This window comes from Symphodus melops (assembly GCF_947650265.1).
Source record: "Symphodus melops genome assembly, chromosome: 12".
Classification (NCBI taxonomy): Eukaryota; Metazoa; Chordata; class Actinopteri; order Labriformes; family Labridae; genus Symphodus; species Symphodus melops.
Genome location: NC_136702.1, coordinates 25,653,804 through 25,672,418, shown reverse-complemented (window position 1 = coordinate 25,672,418; position 18,615 = coordinate 25,653,804). Strand labels below are relative to the sequence as shown.

At 51.0% G+C, this 18,615-nt stretch overlaps 1 protein-coding gene across 5 annotated transcripts in view; it reads left to right on the top strand.

Moving 5' to 3' along the window:
- Positions 1–18,615, top strand: part of ttn.2 (titin, tandem duplicate 2) — a 173,316-nt gene that overhangs the window by 100,489 nt on the left and 54,212 nt on the right. For all 5 annotated transcript variants that reach the window (XM_079357879.1, XM_079357878.1, XM_079357880.1 and 2 more), the window contains 40 exons: positions 36–154; positions 267–444; positions 780–1,064; positions 1,148–1,441; positions 1,524–1,823; positions 2,019–2,327; positions 2,465–2,685; positions 2,762–3,076; positions 3,403–3,517; positions 3,604–3,912; positions 3,998–4,179; positions 4,260–4,389; positions 4,471–4,622; positions 4,784–4,931; positions 5,012–5,232; positions 5,345–5,441; positions 5,548–5,844; positions 6,700–6,999; positions 7,212–7,526; positions 7,635–7,861; positions 8,015–8,165; positions 8,241–8,522; positions 8,700–9,002; positions 9,814–10,119; positions 10,540–10,821; positions 11,019–11,206; positions 11,386–11,497; positions 11,600–11,738; positions 12,200–12,363; positions 12,461–12,612; positions 12,706–12,862; positions 12,983–13,264; positions 13,358–13,657; positions 13,759–14,052; positions 14,201–16,205; positions 16,321–17,008; positions 17,138–17,402; positions 17,513–17,839; positions 17,941–18,225; positions 18,315–18,614. In XM_079357879.1, the coding sequence (XP_079214005.1) occupies positions 36–154; positions 267–444; positions 780–1,064; positions 1,148–1,441; positions 1,524–1,823; positions 2,019–2,327; positions 2,465–2,685; positions 2,762–3,076; positions 3,403–3,517; positions 3,604–3,912; positions 3,998–4,179; positions 4,260–4,389; positions 4,471–4,622; positions 4,784–4,931; positions 5,012–5,232; positions 5,345–5,441; positions 5,548–5,844; positions 6,700–6,999; positions 7,212–7,526; positions 7,635–7,861; positions 8,015–8,165; positions 8,241–8,522; positions 8,700–9,002; positions 9,814–10,119; positions 10,540–10,821; positions 11,019–11,206; positions 11,386–11,497; positions 11,600–11,738; positions 12,200–12,363; positions 12,461–12,612; positions 12,706–12,862; positions 12,983–13,264; positions 13,358–13,657; positions 13,759–14,052; positions 14,201–16,205; positions 16,321–17,008; positions 17,138–17,402; positions 17,513–17,839; positions 17,941–18,225; positions 18,315–18,614 (11,496 nt within the window). The remainder of the gene's footprint in view (positions 1–35; positions 155–266; positions 445–779; positions 1,065–1,147; positions 1,442–1,523; positions 1,824–2,018; positions 2,328–2,464; positions 2,686–2,761; positions 3,077–3,402; positions 3,518–3,603; positions 3,913–3,997; positions 4,180–4,259; positions 4,390–4,470; positions 4,623–4,783; positions 4,932–5,011; positions 5,233–5,344; positions 5,442–5,547; positions 5,845–6,699; positions 7,000–7,211; positions 7,527–7,634; positions 7,862–8,014; positions 8,166–8,240; positions 8,523–8,699; positions 9,003–9,813; positions 10,120–10,539; positions 10,822–11,018; positions 11,207–11,385; positions 11,498–11,599; positions 11,739–12,199; positions 12,364–12,460; positions 12,613–12,705; positions 12,863–12,982; positions 13,265–13,357; positions 13,658–13,758; positions 14,053–14,200; positions 16,206–16,320; positions 17,009–17,137; positions 17,403–17,512; positions 17,840–17,940; positions 18,226–18,314; position 18,615) is intronic.

The following is an 18,615-nucleotide window of genomic DNA, read 5'->3' as shown; positions in this document are numbered from 1 at the left end:
TCACATCCAGTCGGTGTTTGTCTGTCACATTGCAGTACCTCCTGGACCTCCAATTGCCCGAGTTGCATCAACAACTGATCACTCCATCGACGTGGAGTGGGACCCTCCAGTCGACAACGGTGGAGGAGAGATCCTGGGATACCACGTGGATAAGGTCAGATCCATATTTACAGATTCTCCTTTGGAGCTTCCAGACTCCATTTTCATTCCATGTTTGATGTCTGAAAGTCAAACTGATCGTTTCTCTGTTCTGTGCTGGTTTTCAGGCCGTGGCTGGTACCAAGGACTGGTCCAGGTCTACAGAGCGACCATGGAAGTCTAGGACCTTCACCGTGTACGGAGTCCGTGAGGGAGCCAAGTACATGGTCCGAGTCATCGCCTGCAACGCCGCAGGAGAGGGAACCCCAGGATTCACCGAGTCCGTGTTCGTCAGAAACCCTGCAGGTCAGACTCCAAACACACAGATGTATTCATGATCAGATTTGACTCTGACAGGGAGGAGAGTCCTTCAGCGCTCGTCGGACAGAGAGGCGGTCAGCGAGGGCAAAACAGATCCAACAAGGAAAATGCACGAGAATAATTACCAGTGTCAACACACTAAAAAGATTATTACTGTAGGAAGGTGGAATCAAAGGATTAGAGAAAGCAGACCGTGTCCCCTCGCGGCGGCTGCACAGTCTGTAAAATGTCTCGGCCATCTTTCAGTTTGATAAGACGGATTATTTTCAGCTCACATTTCCTTTGATCCACTTTTGATGCAGTCTTTTTCCGTCCTGCAGAGGTGCCGGTGATTGAACTTGACCTGTCCGTCAAGAATGGCGTGGTCATCAGAGCCGGAGAGACGCTGCTTGTGCCCGCTACAGTCACAGGTAAACCTTACCCGTCACTCACCTGGACCAAGGACGATGGGAAACCCGACAAAGACACCGTGGAGATCCTCAGCGAGGGCAACGACAGCATCGTTCAAATCAAGAACGTTCAGAGGAAAGACTGCGGCAAATACCAGATCTCTGCATGCAACCCCAGCGGCAGCAAGTCTGCGTGGACCCGAGTGGAGGTCATGGGTGAGTAGAACCAGGACTCAGGATCCATCTGACATCACCTTAAATCCAAAGAACACGGTGCTATGACATGGTTTTGTCTTCAGATGTCCCCGGACCTGTCACCGACCTGAAGCCTGTCGTCGTCACTCGTAAGATGATTTTCCTGAACTGGGACGACCCCGAGGACGACGGAGGCAGCGACCTGACCGGCTTCATCGTGGAGCGCAGAGACGCCAAGATGCACACCTGGAGACAGCCCATTGAGACTGCCTCCTCCAAGTGTGAGTGTGTGGGCATCATGGAGGGGCAGGACTACATGTTCCGCGTCATCGCCAAGAACAAGTACGGCATGGGCCCGCCCGTGGAGCTGGGACCCATCACCGCCGTGGACCCACAGGGTGAGTCCTGGCGAGGAGCGTCATATGCTGTCTTGTTGAATCCTGGATCAGTGTTTCTAATCCTTGTTTGACATTTCCACAGGTCCACCATCGTACCCGGAGAAGTTCCACTACACGGAGCGTACAAAGAACTCCCTCACGCTGACCTGGAAGCCTCCTCGCAACGATGGCGGAAGCCCCGTCATCGGATACTTTGTGGAGAAGAAGAGACAGGACAAGCAGGCCTTCGAGCCCTGCAACACTGTGATCTGCCCCGACATGACCATGACCGTGGAGGGCCTGGAAGAGGACTGGATGTACGAGTTCAGGATCAAGTGTGCCAACCTGATTGGAGAGAGCGAGCCTTCCATCCCGCTCACCGTGGTCATCCAGGACGATGAAGGTAAGGCCAAATGTTATTACTCTAGCCGTGCATCCAGTCATCCAGGATGAACGCCATAGTCAAAAACCTGACGCTACTGTCAGCTGCCATCTTGGCCCACGGTGATTCCCATGTCATGCTGTTGAAACGAGACTGTAAAGTGAAGGATTCACACTGATGTTCTGATGTGTCTCTCCTGGCGTTGCGCCCTCTCAGTGTCTCCTGAGGTCCACATGCTGAAGCACTTTAAGGGCGACCTCATCACCGTGAGGAAGGGCGAGACCGTCGACATCCCCGCTGACATCCTGGGCCTCCCCATCCCGAAGATCGAGTGGACCAAGGACGACGTTGTGATCGAGACACCCACCGAGACTCTGCTGATCGAGACAGAGGTGACGGGCAGGATGAACGCCAAGACCACTCTGTCCATCCCCGCCGTCAACAGGAGGGACCGCGGCAGCTACACCGTGACCGCCTCCAACAACATGGGCTCAGCCAAGCACACCACTACTATCATGGTGCTGGGTGAGTTTCATGCTGCCGCCATTTTCTGCAGCAACTAGTGATAATCATTTTCACCCTGACAAAACTACGGCAGTGTGACAACAGGTCACATGACTGCATCAAAAAGAATCATTGAAACTGTCTCTCTCTCGTCTCAGACCGCCCCACTCCACCCAGGAACGTGAGCGTGTCCAACATCAAGGCCGAGTCATGCTACCTGCATTGGGACGCACCGCTGGATAACGGTGGCAGCGAGCTGACAAACTACATAGTTGAGAAAAAGGCTGTGGTGACGGAGGAGCCTGAGCTGGAGGAGGGACAGGAAGCCCCTCCAGAGTGGGAGCAGGTCACCAACAGCATCGTAGAGAAAAGATTTGGGGTACGTCCTGAAATCAACAGGAACAGGAACACGGTCGTATTCAGACACACTCTAATTCTAACTTCATCTCTCGCAGGTGTGGAACCTGGAGACCAACAAGTCCTACCTGTTCAGAGTCAGAGCCCAGAACCGTTACGGTATATCCGACCCTTGCTCAACAGAGGAGGTCCAGATCACAGATCCATTCGGCCTCCCCGGCCCACCAGAGAAACCCACCATCGCAGAGTACTCCAAGACCTGCATGACTCTGACCTGGGAACCCCCGAGTGACAACGGCGGCTCCACGATTATCGGATACTGGCTGGAGAAGCGAGAGAAGGGCACCGCCTACTGGGCCAAAGTCAACAAGATGCCCGTCACCAAGAGGGGCATGAAAGGATGGGAGTACCAGGTAAACTCTGACTCCCCCTGGAGGTCATCAGGGAGGACGCTGAGCGAGCATTACAGACGCAGGTCGTTGCATCATACGTAGGTGATCTGTGGAGTCACAGTCCTGATCCTTCAGATGAGGATCAGCTCAGGATCCTTCATTTACCCGTTCATAACAAACATCATGTCCCTTGAAATCTGGAGGACTGTAATCACCCTCAAAAACATCTTTGTCCATCAGACCTTTAGACCATTCCACTAAAAGTCCAAGGAAGTGTATTTTAGAGAGCCATGGTAAAGACAGGGATGAGTCTGTTCTGCTGTCAAACATCTCTCTTTGTCTTTCAGGTGACTCGTCTGATCGAAGGAACAGAGTACGAGTTCAGGGTCGCTGCCTGCAACTCTGCAGGAACCGGACCGTTCAGCGGACCGTCAGACTCCGCCTTTGCTGTCGATCCCCTCAGTGAGTGATCAGACACACTTTCACACTGGTGCCTCGGTGTTTGAAAGAATATGCATCGAATGCTTGGATTCTGTTCTCCCCTCCAGCTCCTCCCAGCATGCCTGCTGCTCCCGTGGTTGCTGATAAGACGAAGCACAACGTGACGCTCTCCTGGACGCCTCCAGAGAGAGACGGAGGAAGTCCCATCAAAGGGTACATCATCCAGATCCAGGACGAGGGCTCGTCAGAGTGGATACGAGTGAACGACCCGGACACCCCCCACCCCACCACCGAGTTCACTGTGCCCAGTCTCCGCGCTCTGAAACGCTACCGCTTCAGGGTCATCGCCGTCAACGACATCGGCGAGTCCGACCCTAGCCCCCGCACCACCGAGGTCCTGGTGGAAGACGTCCAGCGTGCGTGCCGACTCTCACTGCAGTACCGTGAAATATGATCCAAAGTGCGTGTCAGTGTGCCTGACTGATGTTTCCTTCTCCACAGTTCCACCTTCCATCAACATCGACCTCATCGTTGAAGATCTGCTGTGCATCCGGGCTGGAGATCCATTCAAAATCCCCGCCACCATCAAAGGCCGCCCTGCTCCCAAGGTTACCTGGGAGTTTGACGGCAAAGCCAAGTCGCACAAGAAGAACAAACTGCACACACTGCCCGTGGACTCCGAGGTGAGACTGCCAGGCTGATTCCCCCTGTGCTCCTCATGTTTGATGAGTTTCAGTCTCATTTTGAAACCTTTTGCTTTCAGGTGGAGTCCACAGACACCACGTCCATCGTGAGCGTCCCTGTCTCTCTGAGGAGCCACTCTGGACGTTACACCATCACTGCCAAGAACAAGTCAGGACAGAAACATGTCAACGTCAGAGTCAACGTCCTGGGTACGTCTGCACTCGGTACACAGGCCGGGCTTGTTTGTGTCACAGTTTGTTAAACTCTGTTGTTGTTGTTCCTGCGTGCAGACGTCCCCGGAGCGCCAAAGGAGCTGAGAGTCACCGACATCACCCGAGCCACCATGAGGCTGATCTGGAAACTTCCTGACAACGATGGAGGAGAGAGAATCAAGAGCTACTTCATCGAGAAGAAATGTGTCACTGACAAGGCCTGGACCAAGGTAAACAGGACTCATGTTTACACCCTCTGTGTTGATCTCCTGTCTTTGAGAGTCAAACCTTTTATCACTTTCCATCTGTCTGAGAGTTTCTCTTTGAATACTACGTCTAAACTACAAACTGCAGACTGATCACAATGAAGTGATGGTTTGTTTGTCTTCAGGTGAATGCTGCCTGTGCCAGTCAGGCCTACGTGGTGCCCGGCCTGCTGGAAGGTCAGGACTACCTGTTCAGGGTCCGAGCTGAGAACAGAATGGGCTTCGGTCCGTTCACCATCACCACCGACCCCGTCCGGGCCAGAGACCCCATCTGTGAGCTCACACACTAACTGAAGCATAGAGCGACAGAACACCTCCTACTGTTTCTCACTAATCCTCCTCCTCCTCCTCAGATCCACCGGACCCCCCCACCAAGGTGAGGGTCAACCTGGTGACCAAGAACACGGTCACTCTGAGCTGGGAGGCTCCCAAAAACAACGGAGGCTCTCCGGTGAAACATTACATCATCGAGCGTTTGAGCTGGGACACCAGCGGCAAAGAGAAGGAGACATGGAAGCAGTGCAACAAGAGAGACGTGGAGGAGCTCACCTTCGTGGTGGAGGACCTGAAGGAGGTCTGTACCTGTCCCTTTACACAGCATAAGGGCCTGCGTCTGCGTCTTCTCATTTATAGATTTAGGCTTCTCTCAGACTTTTTATTTTATTCCTCTTGTTGTTGATCTGCAGGGAGGAGAATACGAGTTCAGAGTCAAAGCCGTGAACGCCGCTGGACCCAGCCGTCCCTCCGCAACCGCTGGACCCCTGGTCATCAAGGATCAGACATGTGAGTGACAGGAACCTCCACCAACAAGGGTTATGATCAAAATCTAAAATTTAAATGTAAAAGCTGCTTAGTCCCGTGTTTCTTAAAGAGTCAAATCTTTCTTCAGGTGCTCCCACCATCCAGCTGCGTGAAGCCATGGAGGGCGAGGAGGGCTGCGATGTCAGCATCGTGGCCAAGGTCAGCGGCTGTCCATTCCCCACGCTCACCTGGCAGAAAGCCAGCGTGGCCAAACCTGAGGATAAGGCCGCTGTCCAGTACGACCAGCACATGAACAAACTGGTGACTCACGATAAGTGCACGCTGCTGATCCAGCAGGCCAGCAGGGACGACAGCGCCATCTACAGCCTGACCGCCAGCAACAGCCTGGGAAAGGCCACCAAGGACATCAAGGTGTCCGTCCTTGGTAAGACACTAATTTACTTTTCACATGACGTCACACCTCTGAAGACGTAGATTTTTCTTAATCCCTCGCCACAAAAAAACATTGTCCAATCACAGCTTAGTATCAGTTGAATGTGTCTGTATGTTCATGTTCAACTGGAGTCGAGTTCCACATGCAGAAAGAGTGAAGCAAACTAAAGGTCACTGACTACATACAGAAGGAACCAAGTCAGTGATGTCGACCAATGAGAGCACAGGGTGCCCTGTACACACAAAAGTCACAAGTGTAAACAAACAAAATGGAGGGTGAAGACGTTGGTGAAGCGAAATGGAACGCTGTCTCTGAGTATGTCCCTTTTTTGGTTTCAATCTTCTTTGTATCGTCAAGCCCCGCCCATCTTACTTACAACGTCATCACATCGGACATGATGATTGGTCAGCTAGCACCGTGTAGTCTGTCAGTAAAGTCACTGCAGGAATTCATGTCTGTGTGATCGCCTAATCCAAAGCAGTGACCATCATACAGAAGATCATGGAGATTCACCTCGTGGATGGTTGTTCGTGGATTTGCATGATTGGGGGCGTGGTTGTTGTCAGGTGGGCTTTAGCTCCACCTCTTTTATATAGAGGGACATAAAATTGTGTTAGGCATTTCCAACATGGTGATCCCCATCATTGGGCTCCAGCCTCTCCTCAGAGACAAATGGGTGACGTAATTGAGACTACGAACAGGGCTAGCGTTAGCATAGCTTGTTAGCTAGCATCAGCTGATGACTGAAAGTAATGTTGGAGTTATCGTTAAACTTTTTTAACATGACAGGTTTAAGTATCAGTTGATGCTTGTGTTAATTGTATAATGTGACCCCCGTCCCTGCAGGACCCCCCGGCCCCCCTGTTGGCCCAGTCAAGCTCACAGAGGTGTTTGCGGATAGGATCGGTCTGGCCTGGAACCCGCCCAAAGACGACGGAGGATCAAAGATCACTAACTACGTGGTGGAGAAGCGTGAGGACAACAGGAAGTCCTGGGTCCACGTCTCCAACGACCCCAAGGAGTGCGCCTACGTGGTGACCCGCCTGACGGAGAACCACGAGTACGAGTTCAGAGTCATGGCCCAGAACAAGTTTGGGGTCGGTCCTGGGATCGTCAGCGAGCCGGAGAAGGCCAGAAACCTCTTCAGTAAGTTCACATCGGGCCTCCTGTCCTGTGACAGAATTTATTTTTATCGTCAACAAGTTACTTAGTTGGTATTATGGGATGTTTCATGTTTAATGCAACACCTGTGCGACTCCTTCAGCTGATCGATGACTTACACTAATAATCGGTAACTGATGGTATGGTGCCGCTCTCGAGCCCATATATTGATTGATGCCGACTGTGTGGTCTTGCAGCCGTCCCCGGTCAGTGTGAGAAACCGACTGTGACCGACGTCTCTCTGGAGTCCATGACTGTCAACTGGGACGAGCCAAAGTACGACGGCGGCTCCTCCATCACTGCCTACATCCTGGAGAGGAAGGAGACCACCGCTAAGCGCTGGGCCCGCGTCACCCGAGAACCAATCCGGGCGCTGCCAATCGGCAATAACTGGGAGGTCACAGGGCTGCTGGAAGGAGCCACGTACCACTTCAGGGTCAGCGCGGTGAACGCAGCCGGCACTGGACCTCCCAGTCCGCCTTCTGACCCCGTAATCTGCAGAGACCCCCTCAGTAAGACACAGATCTTTACGTGGAGTTTGACGATGTCTTAGTTTGTCTTCTTTCTATTTTTGTTCAGTTTAACTCTAAGAATAATTAAACGCTGTGTGATTGGTGCAGAGCCTCCCAGCCCGCCCACACCGAAGGTCACAGACTGGACGAAGTCAACGGTAGAGCTGGAATGGATCCCTCCTCTGCTGGACGGAGGGTCGAAGGTGACGGGCTACATCGTGGAGTTTAAGGAAGTGAACAAAGAGGAGGAGGAGAAGAAGGCACAGAGGAAGCTGCTGCTGAGCGGGACTGAGGAGGAGGAGAAGGAGCCCGAGGGCGACGAAGGCTGGGAGAAGGTGAGGGTCTCTCAGAGCTGCTCCGGATGTTTAGTGTCTCCTCCTACAGGATGAAACATCTCATCTCTCTTCATAGTTTAAACTCCTCCTTCAGAGATTCATGGTTCAAACGTAAAGTACCTCAGTGTTGATTTCCCTCTCTCCTCCCTCCAGGCCAAAGACACAGAGGTCAGAGGAACCAAGTTTGTGGTTCCCGGTCTGAAGGAAGGCGGTCTGTACCGCTTCAGAGTCCGAGCTGTGAATGTGGCTGGAGTGGGAGAACCAGGATACGTGTCTGAGCTGATAGAAACCAAAGACAGAACCAGTAAGACTCCGCTCTGACTCCCCCTTTCCAGTCACTGATAAAAGAAAACGTATTAAAAACAATCTTCTCCTGCAGTCCCACCTGAGATGGACCTGGACGCCTCGGTGAAGGAGAAGATCGTGGTCCACGCCGGTGCAACCATCCGCATCATCGCCTACGTCTCCGGTAAACCCGCCCCTACGATCACCTGGTGCCGTGACGACGCTGAGGTGCCCAAAGAGGCCGTGGTGGAGAAGACTGGAATCTCCAACTCGCTGGTCATCAAGAACTGCAGACGCCAACACCAGGGCATCTACACACTGAGCGCCAAGAACGAGGGAGGAGAGAGGAAGAAGGCCATCATCGTGGAGGTCCTCGGTGAGTCAGCTGGACCAGAAGGACCGCGGCCTTAGGTCCCTGGAGAGACGCTACATGAATGACATCTGCTGTTATTATATTATTACTGTATTTCTCCAGTGTTCTTTAAAGGGAATCACAGTCATAGTGTTTGATTCTTTTTTAAACAAGCTCTGACTTCCTGTTTGCGTCCTCCAGACGTTCCTGGTCCAGTCGGTCTTCCCTTCGCCGGCGAGAACTTGACTAACGACTCTTGCAAGCTGACCTGGTACTCCCCCGAGGACGACGGTGGCTCGGCCATCACCAACTACATCATCGAGAAGAGGGAGTCGGACCGCATGGGCTGGACCTCGGTGTCCTACACGGTGACCAGGAACAACGCAGTGGTGCAGGGACTCCTCGACGGGAAGGGCTACTTCTTCAGAATCGCCGCCGAGAACATCATCGGCATGGGACCGTTCATAGAGACCGACAAGATGGTTCTCATCAAGGACCCCATCTGTGAGTCCGCTGTCCATGTTTGTAGTTTTTATCAATCTGGAGGAATTTTAAGATCATACTTAATAATTAATCTTCTTAAGATACTTGATTTAGCACCGGGTTATAGTCCTGTTCCCCTGATTTTCTCGATGTTAGAGACCCAACGGTTCCCCCCTGTTACGTTGGTGCACTCCAAAATAATTTATAATTTACAAAAAGTGGCGCTAAGCCACGCGTGTAGAGTGAAGCCAGAAGCTTCTGTGGTGAGCTGGTGGGAAGTGCGCTGCAGTTAGACATGACGAACGTGATTTGAAAATAAAATATCTGTCATGTGACTTTGACGAGCCTTTGCTCTGGTGCAGCGGGCCCCCCAGTCTGAAGGTACAGGGTTCAACTCCCGAGGAGACAAAAGCTCCTCACCGAAACGCCCTTAATACAACCAGCGTGAGGAAACCTGCAGTGTTGCCCTCAGGATGGCCTGTTGATCAAACCCTGTTAGAGGACTCTGGTCCAGTACAGAATAGGTCTTCCTAAGGACCGGCCCGTTATGCACACAAACAAAGACTTTTTAGGTATCTTTGTGTTCACAGTTTTCTGACTTCCTCAGTTTGTCCTTACATAGATGAAAAAAGAGCCATGAATGTGTTTTCAATAATGAGGATTTACCCAAGAAGAAGAACTCACAGCTCTTTACAAACAGTCAAATCAAAGTAGAGTCGCCAGAGATCTGTGATTACGGGCGCTGAGAAGACTCTGAACGTAAAATGATTCATTCACACCTGTGTGGTTGAAAGAGAGTTTGATCAAATGTTTTACTTTGTGTCTCGTCCAGCCGTCCCAGAGCGTCCAGAGGACCTCATCATCACGGCCATCACCAAAGACTCCATCTCCGTCGCCTGGAGGGCGCCCAAGTACGACGGCGGCGCAGAAGTGACCGCTTACGTCCTCGAGTCCCGAATGATCGGACGGGACAGCTTCACACGTGTGGGCGGAGAGGACAAGCTGATGGACAAGAAGTTCACTCTGACGGGCCTGAAGGACGGCTCGAGCCACGAGTTCAGGGTCTCAGCCGTCAACCAGGTCGGGCAGGGCAAATCGTCCTTCGCCACCAAACCTGTGCAGTGCAAGGACGAGCTCGGTGAGTGACCGCACACAACAATATGAGCCGCTCAAACGTGAGAGAGAAAATCTGGTGAATGTAGAGCTAATAACAAGCTTCACTGTCCCAAAGGAATCACTGATTTATCCTAAACTTGGGATTCACTATCAACATAGTTTGTTATTAAAGGACCAATCAGAGAGCTGCTCTCCTCCTCTGTGATCAATCAGCCAATCAGAGAGCTGCTCTCTTCCTCTGTGATCAGTCAGCCAATCAGAGAGCTGCTCTCTTCCTGTGTGATCATGAAGGAAACCTGCTGTGTTGAAGCTTCTCTGACAGTACTAAACACTGAAGCTTAGTGAAGTTTCATGAAGTTTCCGTACTTCATGAAGCACCAAATACAGATATTAAAAAATAAAGTATGAAATGTTGAGAGCTTTCTTTGATGTTCCTCTTTAGAACCGCCCACTCTGGATCTGGACTTCAGGGACAAGATGATGGTGAAGGTGGGCGATGCCTGTTTACTGTCCGGACGCTTCAGCGGTAAACCAGCCCCAGCTGTGGCCTGGACAAAGAACGACGAGGAGCTGAAGGCCGATGAGGAGATCAGCCTCCACAGCACCACCAGACACCTCAGCCTCAACATCAGCAAGGCCAAGAGAGAGCACAGCGGGCGCTACTGTGTCAGCGTGGAGAACGCTGGGGGAACAAGGACCGGAATCTGCACCATCACTGTGGTCGGTAAGTTGCTGCTCCAATCACAGATTTACACCCTGAACACGAGGCAGACTTTAAAATGTGACACAAGTATTCACAGAGAGTTAGAAAGGTTTGTGACTTATCTTAAAGAACGCACGCTCGCATTTAAAGATAAACCAGAGGCACAATCAGACTTTTGAGATGGATGATGAACCTGTGTGAATCCTTCCTCCTGTCAGACCGTCCTCAGCCTCCAGAGGGCCCCGTCGTTTTCAACGAGGTCTACAGGAACTACATGGTGATCTCGTGGAACCCTCCTCTGGATGACGGAGGCTGTGCCATTTCCAACTACATCATTGAGAAGAGAGACACCAACAGAGACCTGTGGATGCCCGTCACTGAGTCCTGCACCAGGACCACCTGCAGGGTGAGCAGAGCCCCGACTCTGAGATCAGACTAGAATGTCAATCATGTATATGCTCAAAATATATGCTGGAGCTAATTCTGCAGTGATTTATGTCTTTATGTGAGGACTCATCTTTCAGTGTGCTCAGGCTGATCCAGGTTGATCCAGCGGATACTCACACATGCTGTCTCTCATTCAAGGTACCCAAACTGATTGAGGGTCGTGAGTATATCATCAGGATCATGGCACAGAACATCTACGGCATCAGTGAGCCTCTGCTGTCTGCAGAGACCAGGGCCAGAGACGTCTTCAGTGAGTGCTAACACACACACACACACACACACACACACACACACACACACACGTGCAGCCACGGGGTCTGATAGCAGGTTTCTGTTCATGTTTCTATCACAGAGGTGCCTGACGCTCCAAAACAGCCCACAGTGAAGGAGGTCTTTCACGACTCCGCCCTCATCAGCTGGGAACCTCCTGCTGACGGAGGTAAACCAATCACAGGCTACATCGTGGAGAGGAAGGAGACCATGGCCAACAGGTACGAAATACACTCATCAGGAGAAATGCCTGGAGGTGTCGGTTCTGTCGCCCTTCATCAGATCTGCATTCTTTATTCAATCACAGAGTTTTACATGCTGCATGTGCTGTTTTACTTTAGTGAGGTGGAATTTAAATCAAACATGGTGTATCCTTTAATAAAAAACCGAGTTACCAGCAGCCTCGTGGTTAGTTGGTAGGAGGCTCTGGTCATCCAGGTGGGAGGACCAGCTCAGGTTAGACCTCCTTTCCTGCATGCCACTACCCAATCTGCCCAATTTCTGACTCCCTCCTATATCTAAATAAACTTAAACAACGAGGAAAACAAGAAAACTGAATTTATTTTCATTTCGTCAGCGGATTCAAACCTCAGTACCAAAAAAACATGTCTGAAAAAGTGGTAGAAATGCCGAGGCCTGAACATGTTCCTCCATACAACACATGAGCTGTTTGTGCTTCCAGGTGGGTTCGCTGCAACACGGAGAGAATCTATCCGAAGGTGGAGTACTGGGTGATGGACCTGCTGCAGGGCTGCGAGTACGAGTTCAGAGTCAGTGCTGAGAACGTGGTGGGCGCCGGAGACCCGAGCCCACCGTCCAAACCCGTCTTTGCCAAAGATCCAATTGGTAAGTTTCACATTTTACACCAGCAATCTGTTAAAGGTTTCCCCTTTTTTTATCTCAACCCAAATAATAATAATAATGACTCTGTTCCGTGCAACAGTGAAACCCGGTCCACCCATTAAACTCCAGGCCATCGACTTCTCCAAGGAGTCCGTCACTCTGTCCTGGCAACCACCCACCAACACTGGCAGAGGAAAGATCTTCGGATACCTGCTGGAATTCCAGAAATCGGGAGAAGAGGAATGGAGCAAGGTCAGCTGGTTCTTCATTTTCGTCTTCAGCAGCTCTCTTATTGTGACGAAGTGAAAGTGAATGTTGAACTCTTGTTTGTCATGCTGGCCTCAGGTGAACCAGACACCAGACTCCTGCCAGGAGACCAAGTTTAAGGTGATCAACCTGGAGGATGGTGCTCTGTACCGCTTCAGAGTCATGGCCGTCAATGCTGCCGGAGAGTCTGACCCAACCAACCTTCCAGAGCCAATCAAAGTGCAGGACAGACTGGGTGAGATGTCCTTTCACCCATTTATTATTTCTCTCAGATTTGAGAATTGCTTTGACTTCAGATGATGTATTATGGAGTTAGTTGGATGATAGTTACCGTACGTATCTCCGTCCCCCTCAGAGCCCCCAGAGCTGATTCTGGATGCAGGAATGACCCGAGAGGTGAAGGCCATGGCGGGCACTCACATCCCTCTGATTGCCACCATCACTGGCGTCCCGTTCCCCACCGTCACCTGGAAGAAAAACGACGCAGATGTGCCCACCAGTACTGACATTGATACCAACCAGACTGGTACCAAGCTGGAGATTAGGTTCTGTACCCGGGAAGACTGTGGAGACTACACCCTTACTGTGGAGAACACAGCTGGATCCAAGACTGTAACCTGCACTGTGCTTATCTTTGGTAGGGAAATCATTTAGCCCAGTATATGTATTTAATTGTTAATAAAGGGACAAGCTCATCAGTTTGGTTCTGCTCCTCATGTGTTTTTTCCAGACAAACCTGGTCCCATCCAGCACCTGCGGGTGTCTGACATCAGGAGTGACTCTGCCTACCTGTCCTGGAAGGACCCCGAAGACAACGGAGGGGCCCGCATCACTAACTTTGTGGTTGAGAAGAAAGACACAGCGTCTACTCAGTGGGTCCCCGTATGCTCAACATCCAAGAAACGCAGCATGATGCTGAAGCACCTGATGGAGGGCACATCCTACTCCTTCAGAGTGGCTGCTGAGAACCAGTATGGCCGCAGTGAATACGTCGAGACGCCAAAGGCCATCAAGGCGATGAACCCACTCTGTAAGTAACAGACCTACCACGAGTCAGTATCCTTAGGGATGAAGGATCTTATTAATGCTCAACTTCACAAAAATGAATTTCTCCTTTTTCCCCTTCTTCAGTCCCTCCTGGTCCTCCCAAAGACCTGCACCATGACGACGTGGACAAAACTGAGGTGTGGTTGGTCTGGAACTGGCCTGACCGCAATGGAGGAAGTGCGATCACAGGCTTCCTGGTAGAGTATCAAGAAGAGGGAGAGAGGGAGTGGGACGAGTGGAAGACTGTTAGCATACCTGAAAGTCACGTGACTGGCCTGGTGGAGGGAAAGACTTACCGCTTCAGAGTGAGGGCGGAGAACGCTATTGGCCTCAGCAGACCGGACAGTACGGTGCCTATCCTCTGCCAGGAGAAGCTGGGTGAGATTTAACACAAAAGCCAGATGTTATGATGAGTTATTAACCAGTTACTGTGTGGCCTCAGCATTTAGATGTAGCTGTTAAAGCCTTCATTGGTAGACACACTTTCAGTGTTTGTATGGGTTAACCTTTGTCTGCATGTCCACAGTGCCCCCCATTCTGGAAGTGGACGCTAAGCTCATTGAAGGCATCATTGTTAAGGCTGGCACCACCATTAGGCTGCCAGCTATCATGAGAGGAATTCCTGTTCCAACTGCCAAGTGGACCATTGAAGGAGAGGAGATCACAAGCGAGGGTAACACCAAGATCGACACAGACAACTTCTCCAGCGTACTCAGCATTAATGACTGCACCAGGAACCACACCGGCACCTACTTGCTCACTGTGTCCAACCCTGCTGGGACCAAGACGGTGGGCTTAACTGTCACTGTCCTGGATGTTCCCGCTGCTCCGATCGGACCTGTCAACATCCTCGAGGTCTCTCCAGACTCAATGATGATCGAATGGCGTCCTCCTAAGGATGATGGCGGTAGCCCTGTCACAGGCTACATCATTGAGAAGAGAGAGTCCAACAAGGAGACATGGGGAGGTGTTAGCTCTGGCAGCCTTGCCACACAGCTCAACATCCTACGCCTGCAGAAGGGAGTTGAGTATGTTGTTCGCATTCGTGCTCAGAACAAGATGGGTACTGGTGCAGCTCTGGAGAGCAAGCCTACAGTGGCAGAGCACTCCTTCATGCCACCAAGCGCGCCAGGAAAGCCACAACCCTCTGACATCTCAGAAGATGCTGTTACAGTGGGCTGGACCATGCCACTGACAGATGGTGGCAGCCAGATCGCTGGTTACATCATTGAGCGGAGACATAAAGGAGGCAAATGGATCCGTGTGAACAAAACACCCTGCAAAGATCTGAGGTACAGAGTCCTGGGTCTGTTTGAGGGTAGTGAATATGAGTTCAGAGTGTTTGCTGAGAATATCGCTGGCTTCAGTGGCCCCTCTCCCACATCTGACCTCTGCAAGCCCTGCAGACCCATCACGGTCCCCAGACCCCCTGTCAACCCCAGAGTTAAAGATTACAGCAAGACAACTGCTGATCTAGTGTGGACCAAACCCTCTAAAGATGGAGGAAGCCCAATCCTTGGCTACACTGTGGAGATGAAGAAAGCAGATACAGAAGAATGGAAAAAAGTCAACCTTGATGATTTTGTTAAACAGTGTGCTTATAGGGTGAAGGGTCTGGAAGAGGGTGTAACATACAAATTCCGAGTCTTTGCCTCCAACATGATCGGGGATGGGGAGCCAAGAGAAATCCCAGATTCCATCACTGCTCAGGACATTCTCATCCCTCCAGAGATTGAGATGGATGCCACCTGCCGTGAGCGAGTCACTGTGCGTGTTGGACACAACATTAACATCATTGGGTACATCAAGGCCCGTCCTGACCCTGAGGTCATTTGGTCCAAGGAAGAGTTGGTTTTGGAAAACAGCAAACGCATCACCGTGGTTCAGAACCTGCCTTTGGTACACCTGAGGATCAAGGAGGCCACTAGAGCTGACCATGGAAAATATGTTCTGAAAGTCTCAAATGAAGGCGGTGAGGCATCTTGCACTGTCACAGTCAATGTGCTGGACCGGCCTAGCCACTGCCAGAACCTGCACACAACCTATGCCACAAAGGACTCATGCATGCTCAACTGGGAGGCTCCTGTGGATAACGGCGGATCAGAGATCACCAACTACATTGTAGAATGCCGTGAACCAAGCATTAGCATGTGGTCTGTGATCTCCTCAAATTGCACCAATCGCAAGATCAAGGCCAAGCTAATGGATGGCCATGAGTACCTGTTCAGAGTATGTGCTGTGAACAAGATGGGACCAGGACCCTGTGTGGAGACCAAAACCCCTCTGCTGGCCATCGACCCCATTGAGAAGCCCGGTGAGCCTGAGAAATTTAGAGCCACTGACATTGGTAAGAACCATGTCTATTTAAGGTGGAGGAAGCCTGACTATGATGGCGGCAGCCCCAACATCTCCTACAACCTGGAGTGCAAAGCCAAAGATGCTGAGGAGTGGGAGAAACTCAGCACTGGTACTCTGACTGACACTTTCTTCCTGGCTGATAAGTGCCAAGAGAACCAGACGTACACCTTCAGGTAGGTTACTGTGTTCTTATCGAAACAGGTCACCTTTGTGTTTTGCAGGTTTGCCTCATGTTATCTAAATTACTTTAAAAAACAAAAAAACATTTTATTTGAATTTGTTCTCCAGGGTGCAGACCGTAAATGAAGCAGGTGAGAGTGCCTGGGTGAAACTTCCTGATATCCTGGTTAAGGAGGAGATCCAGAAGCCTGTAATCGACCTGAAATTGGCAGGAACTCTGACGGTAAAGGCTGGAGAGTCAGTCCGAATGGAGGCTGGGTTGAGAGGAAAGCCTCAACCTGAGGTCAAATGGACAAAAGACAAGGCAGTTGGAGACAACCCCAGGATCAGCTATGAGACTGGCCCAGACTACTCTAAGTTTCTTTTGACTAAGTCCAAGCGCACTGACACTGGAAAGTTCATCATCACAGCCACCAACTCGGCCGGCACCTTCACTGCCTATGCCAACATTAATGTCCTGGATGTCCCCGGTCCAGTGAGGAACCTCAGGATAACTGGCATTGGAGCTGACAAGTGCAGAGTGGTATGGGATCCTCCAGAGGACGATGGAGGTTGTGAAGTGGACAGCTACATCTTGGAGAAATGCGAGACCAGACGGATGGTCTGGTCCACATACTCGGCTTCAGTGGTCACACCGTACTGTAATGTTATCCGTCTGGTGGAAAGCAATGAATACATTTTCAGAGTTAGAGCTGAGAACAAGATGGGAACCGGCCCCGCCATGGAGAGCAAGCCTGTCACTGTCAAGACCCAGTTCAATAAACCTGGACCCCCTGAGGCCCCTGAGGTCACTAAGGTAAGAGTCCCACAAATGATTTGAATATTGACTCACATGACACACACCTCAGTCCTTTCCACTATTCTGAAGATTCATTCAGCACAGGCTTAAGTTTCCTTGTTATTCATACATATCTTTGTGATGCAGGTCAGCAAAGACGAGATGACAGTTGTCTGGGCTCCTCCTGAGAACGACGGAGGAAAGTCCATCACTGGCTACATTCTGGAACGGAAAGAGAAGAGGGCGGTGCGCTGGGTGCCCTGCAACAAGAGCCCCATATCAGAGAGACGCATGAAAGTCACCAACCTGATTCCCAACCATGAGTACCAGTTTAGAGTGAAGGCTGAAAATGAGGTCGGCCTGGGAGAGCCAAGCAAAGCCTGCAGACCTGTTGCAGCTAAAGATCCAATCGGTGAGTGTGATCTTTGTTTTCACAGTTCAGTCTGAGATGAACTCACTTGTATTGTATTCCAGGAAGCTAACGTTGTCTGAGAATTCTGGTGTATCTGTTTCTACCTGCAGAGCCTCCTGGTCCCCCTGCATTCCTGAAGGTTGGTGACAGCACCAAGACTTCCATCACCCTGACTTGGTCTAAACCTGTGTATGATGGTGGTGCCCCCATCATTGGCTACAGCCTGGACTTAAGGCTCAAGAGTGATGCAGACCCTGAAAACCCCACAGTGGGCTGGAAGAGGATTGACACACATGGCCCATTAGTGCTCACAGAGTTCACTATCGGTCAGTTAGACGAGAAGCTTGAATATGATTTCAAGGTGTCAGCAAAGAACCAGGTTGGCTGGGGACGCCACGCCTACTTGAAGGAAGCTGTCTCACCCAAGGAGATCCTGGGTAAGCATTAGTGGTTGCTAAAGCAACAACATTAACAATGCAGTGCACAACATGATAAATGTGAACAAAAATGATGAACCACTTTGTTTCTACGGCAACAGAGGCTCCAGAGATCGAGCTGGATGCCAGCCTGAGGAAAGGACTGGCGGTCAGGGCTGGATGTCCGATCAGGCTTTTCGCTGTGATTAGAGGAAGACCTGCCCCCAAAGTTACATGGAAGCGCGTAGGTGCTGAACACTTGATCCGCCGTGGTCATGTGGACCAGGTTGACAGCATGTCCTTCTTGGTCATCCCTGAGAGCACCAGGGAGGATTCTGGGAAATACTCGCTGACTCTGTCAAACTCGTCTGGAGAGAAAGCTGTGTTTGTGCGGGTCAAAGTCCTTGGTGAGAAACTCAATAAGAATGATAAAAAGTGGACTGTTAAAAGAATGTTTGGGCAGGAATGCTTGATAAAAGTGATTCATCCTCTGCAGATACTCCTGGTCCTGTTGGTGGCCTGGATGCAACCGATGTCACCAAGACAACAGCCATGCTGTCCTGGTTACCTCCAGATAACGACGGTGGCAGCCCAATTACCAAATACATTGTGGAGAAACGTGAGGTGGACAGGAAGACCTGGAGCAAGTGCACAGAGGAGCTCAAGAAGACCAGCTTCAAGGTGACAACAATGGCACCTGGCATCGAGTACTACTTCAGAGTTATGGCCTGCAACAAATACGGAATCGGAGTTCCTCAGGACTCGCCCAGGTCCTACCTGGCTGTTGACCCCATCAG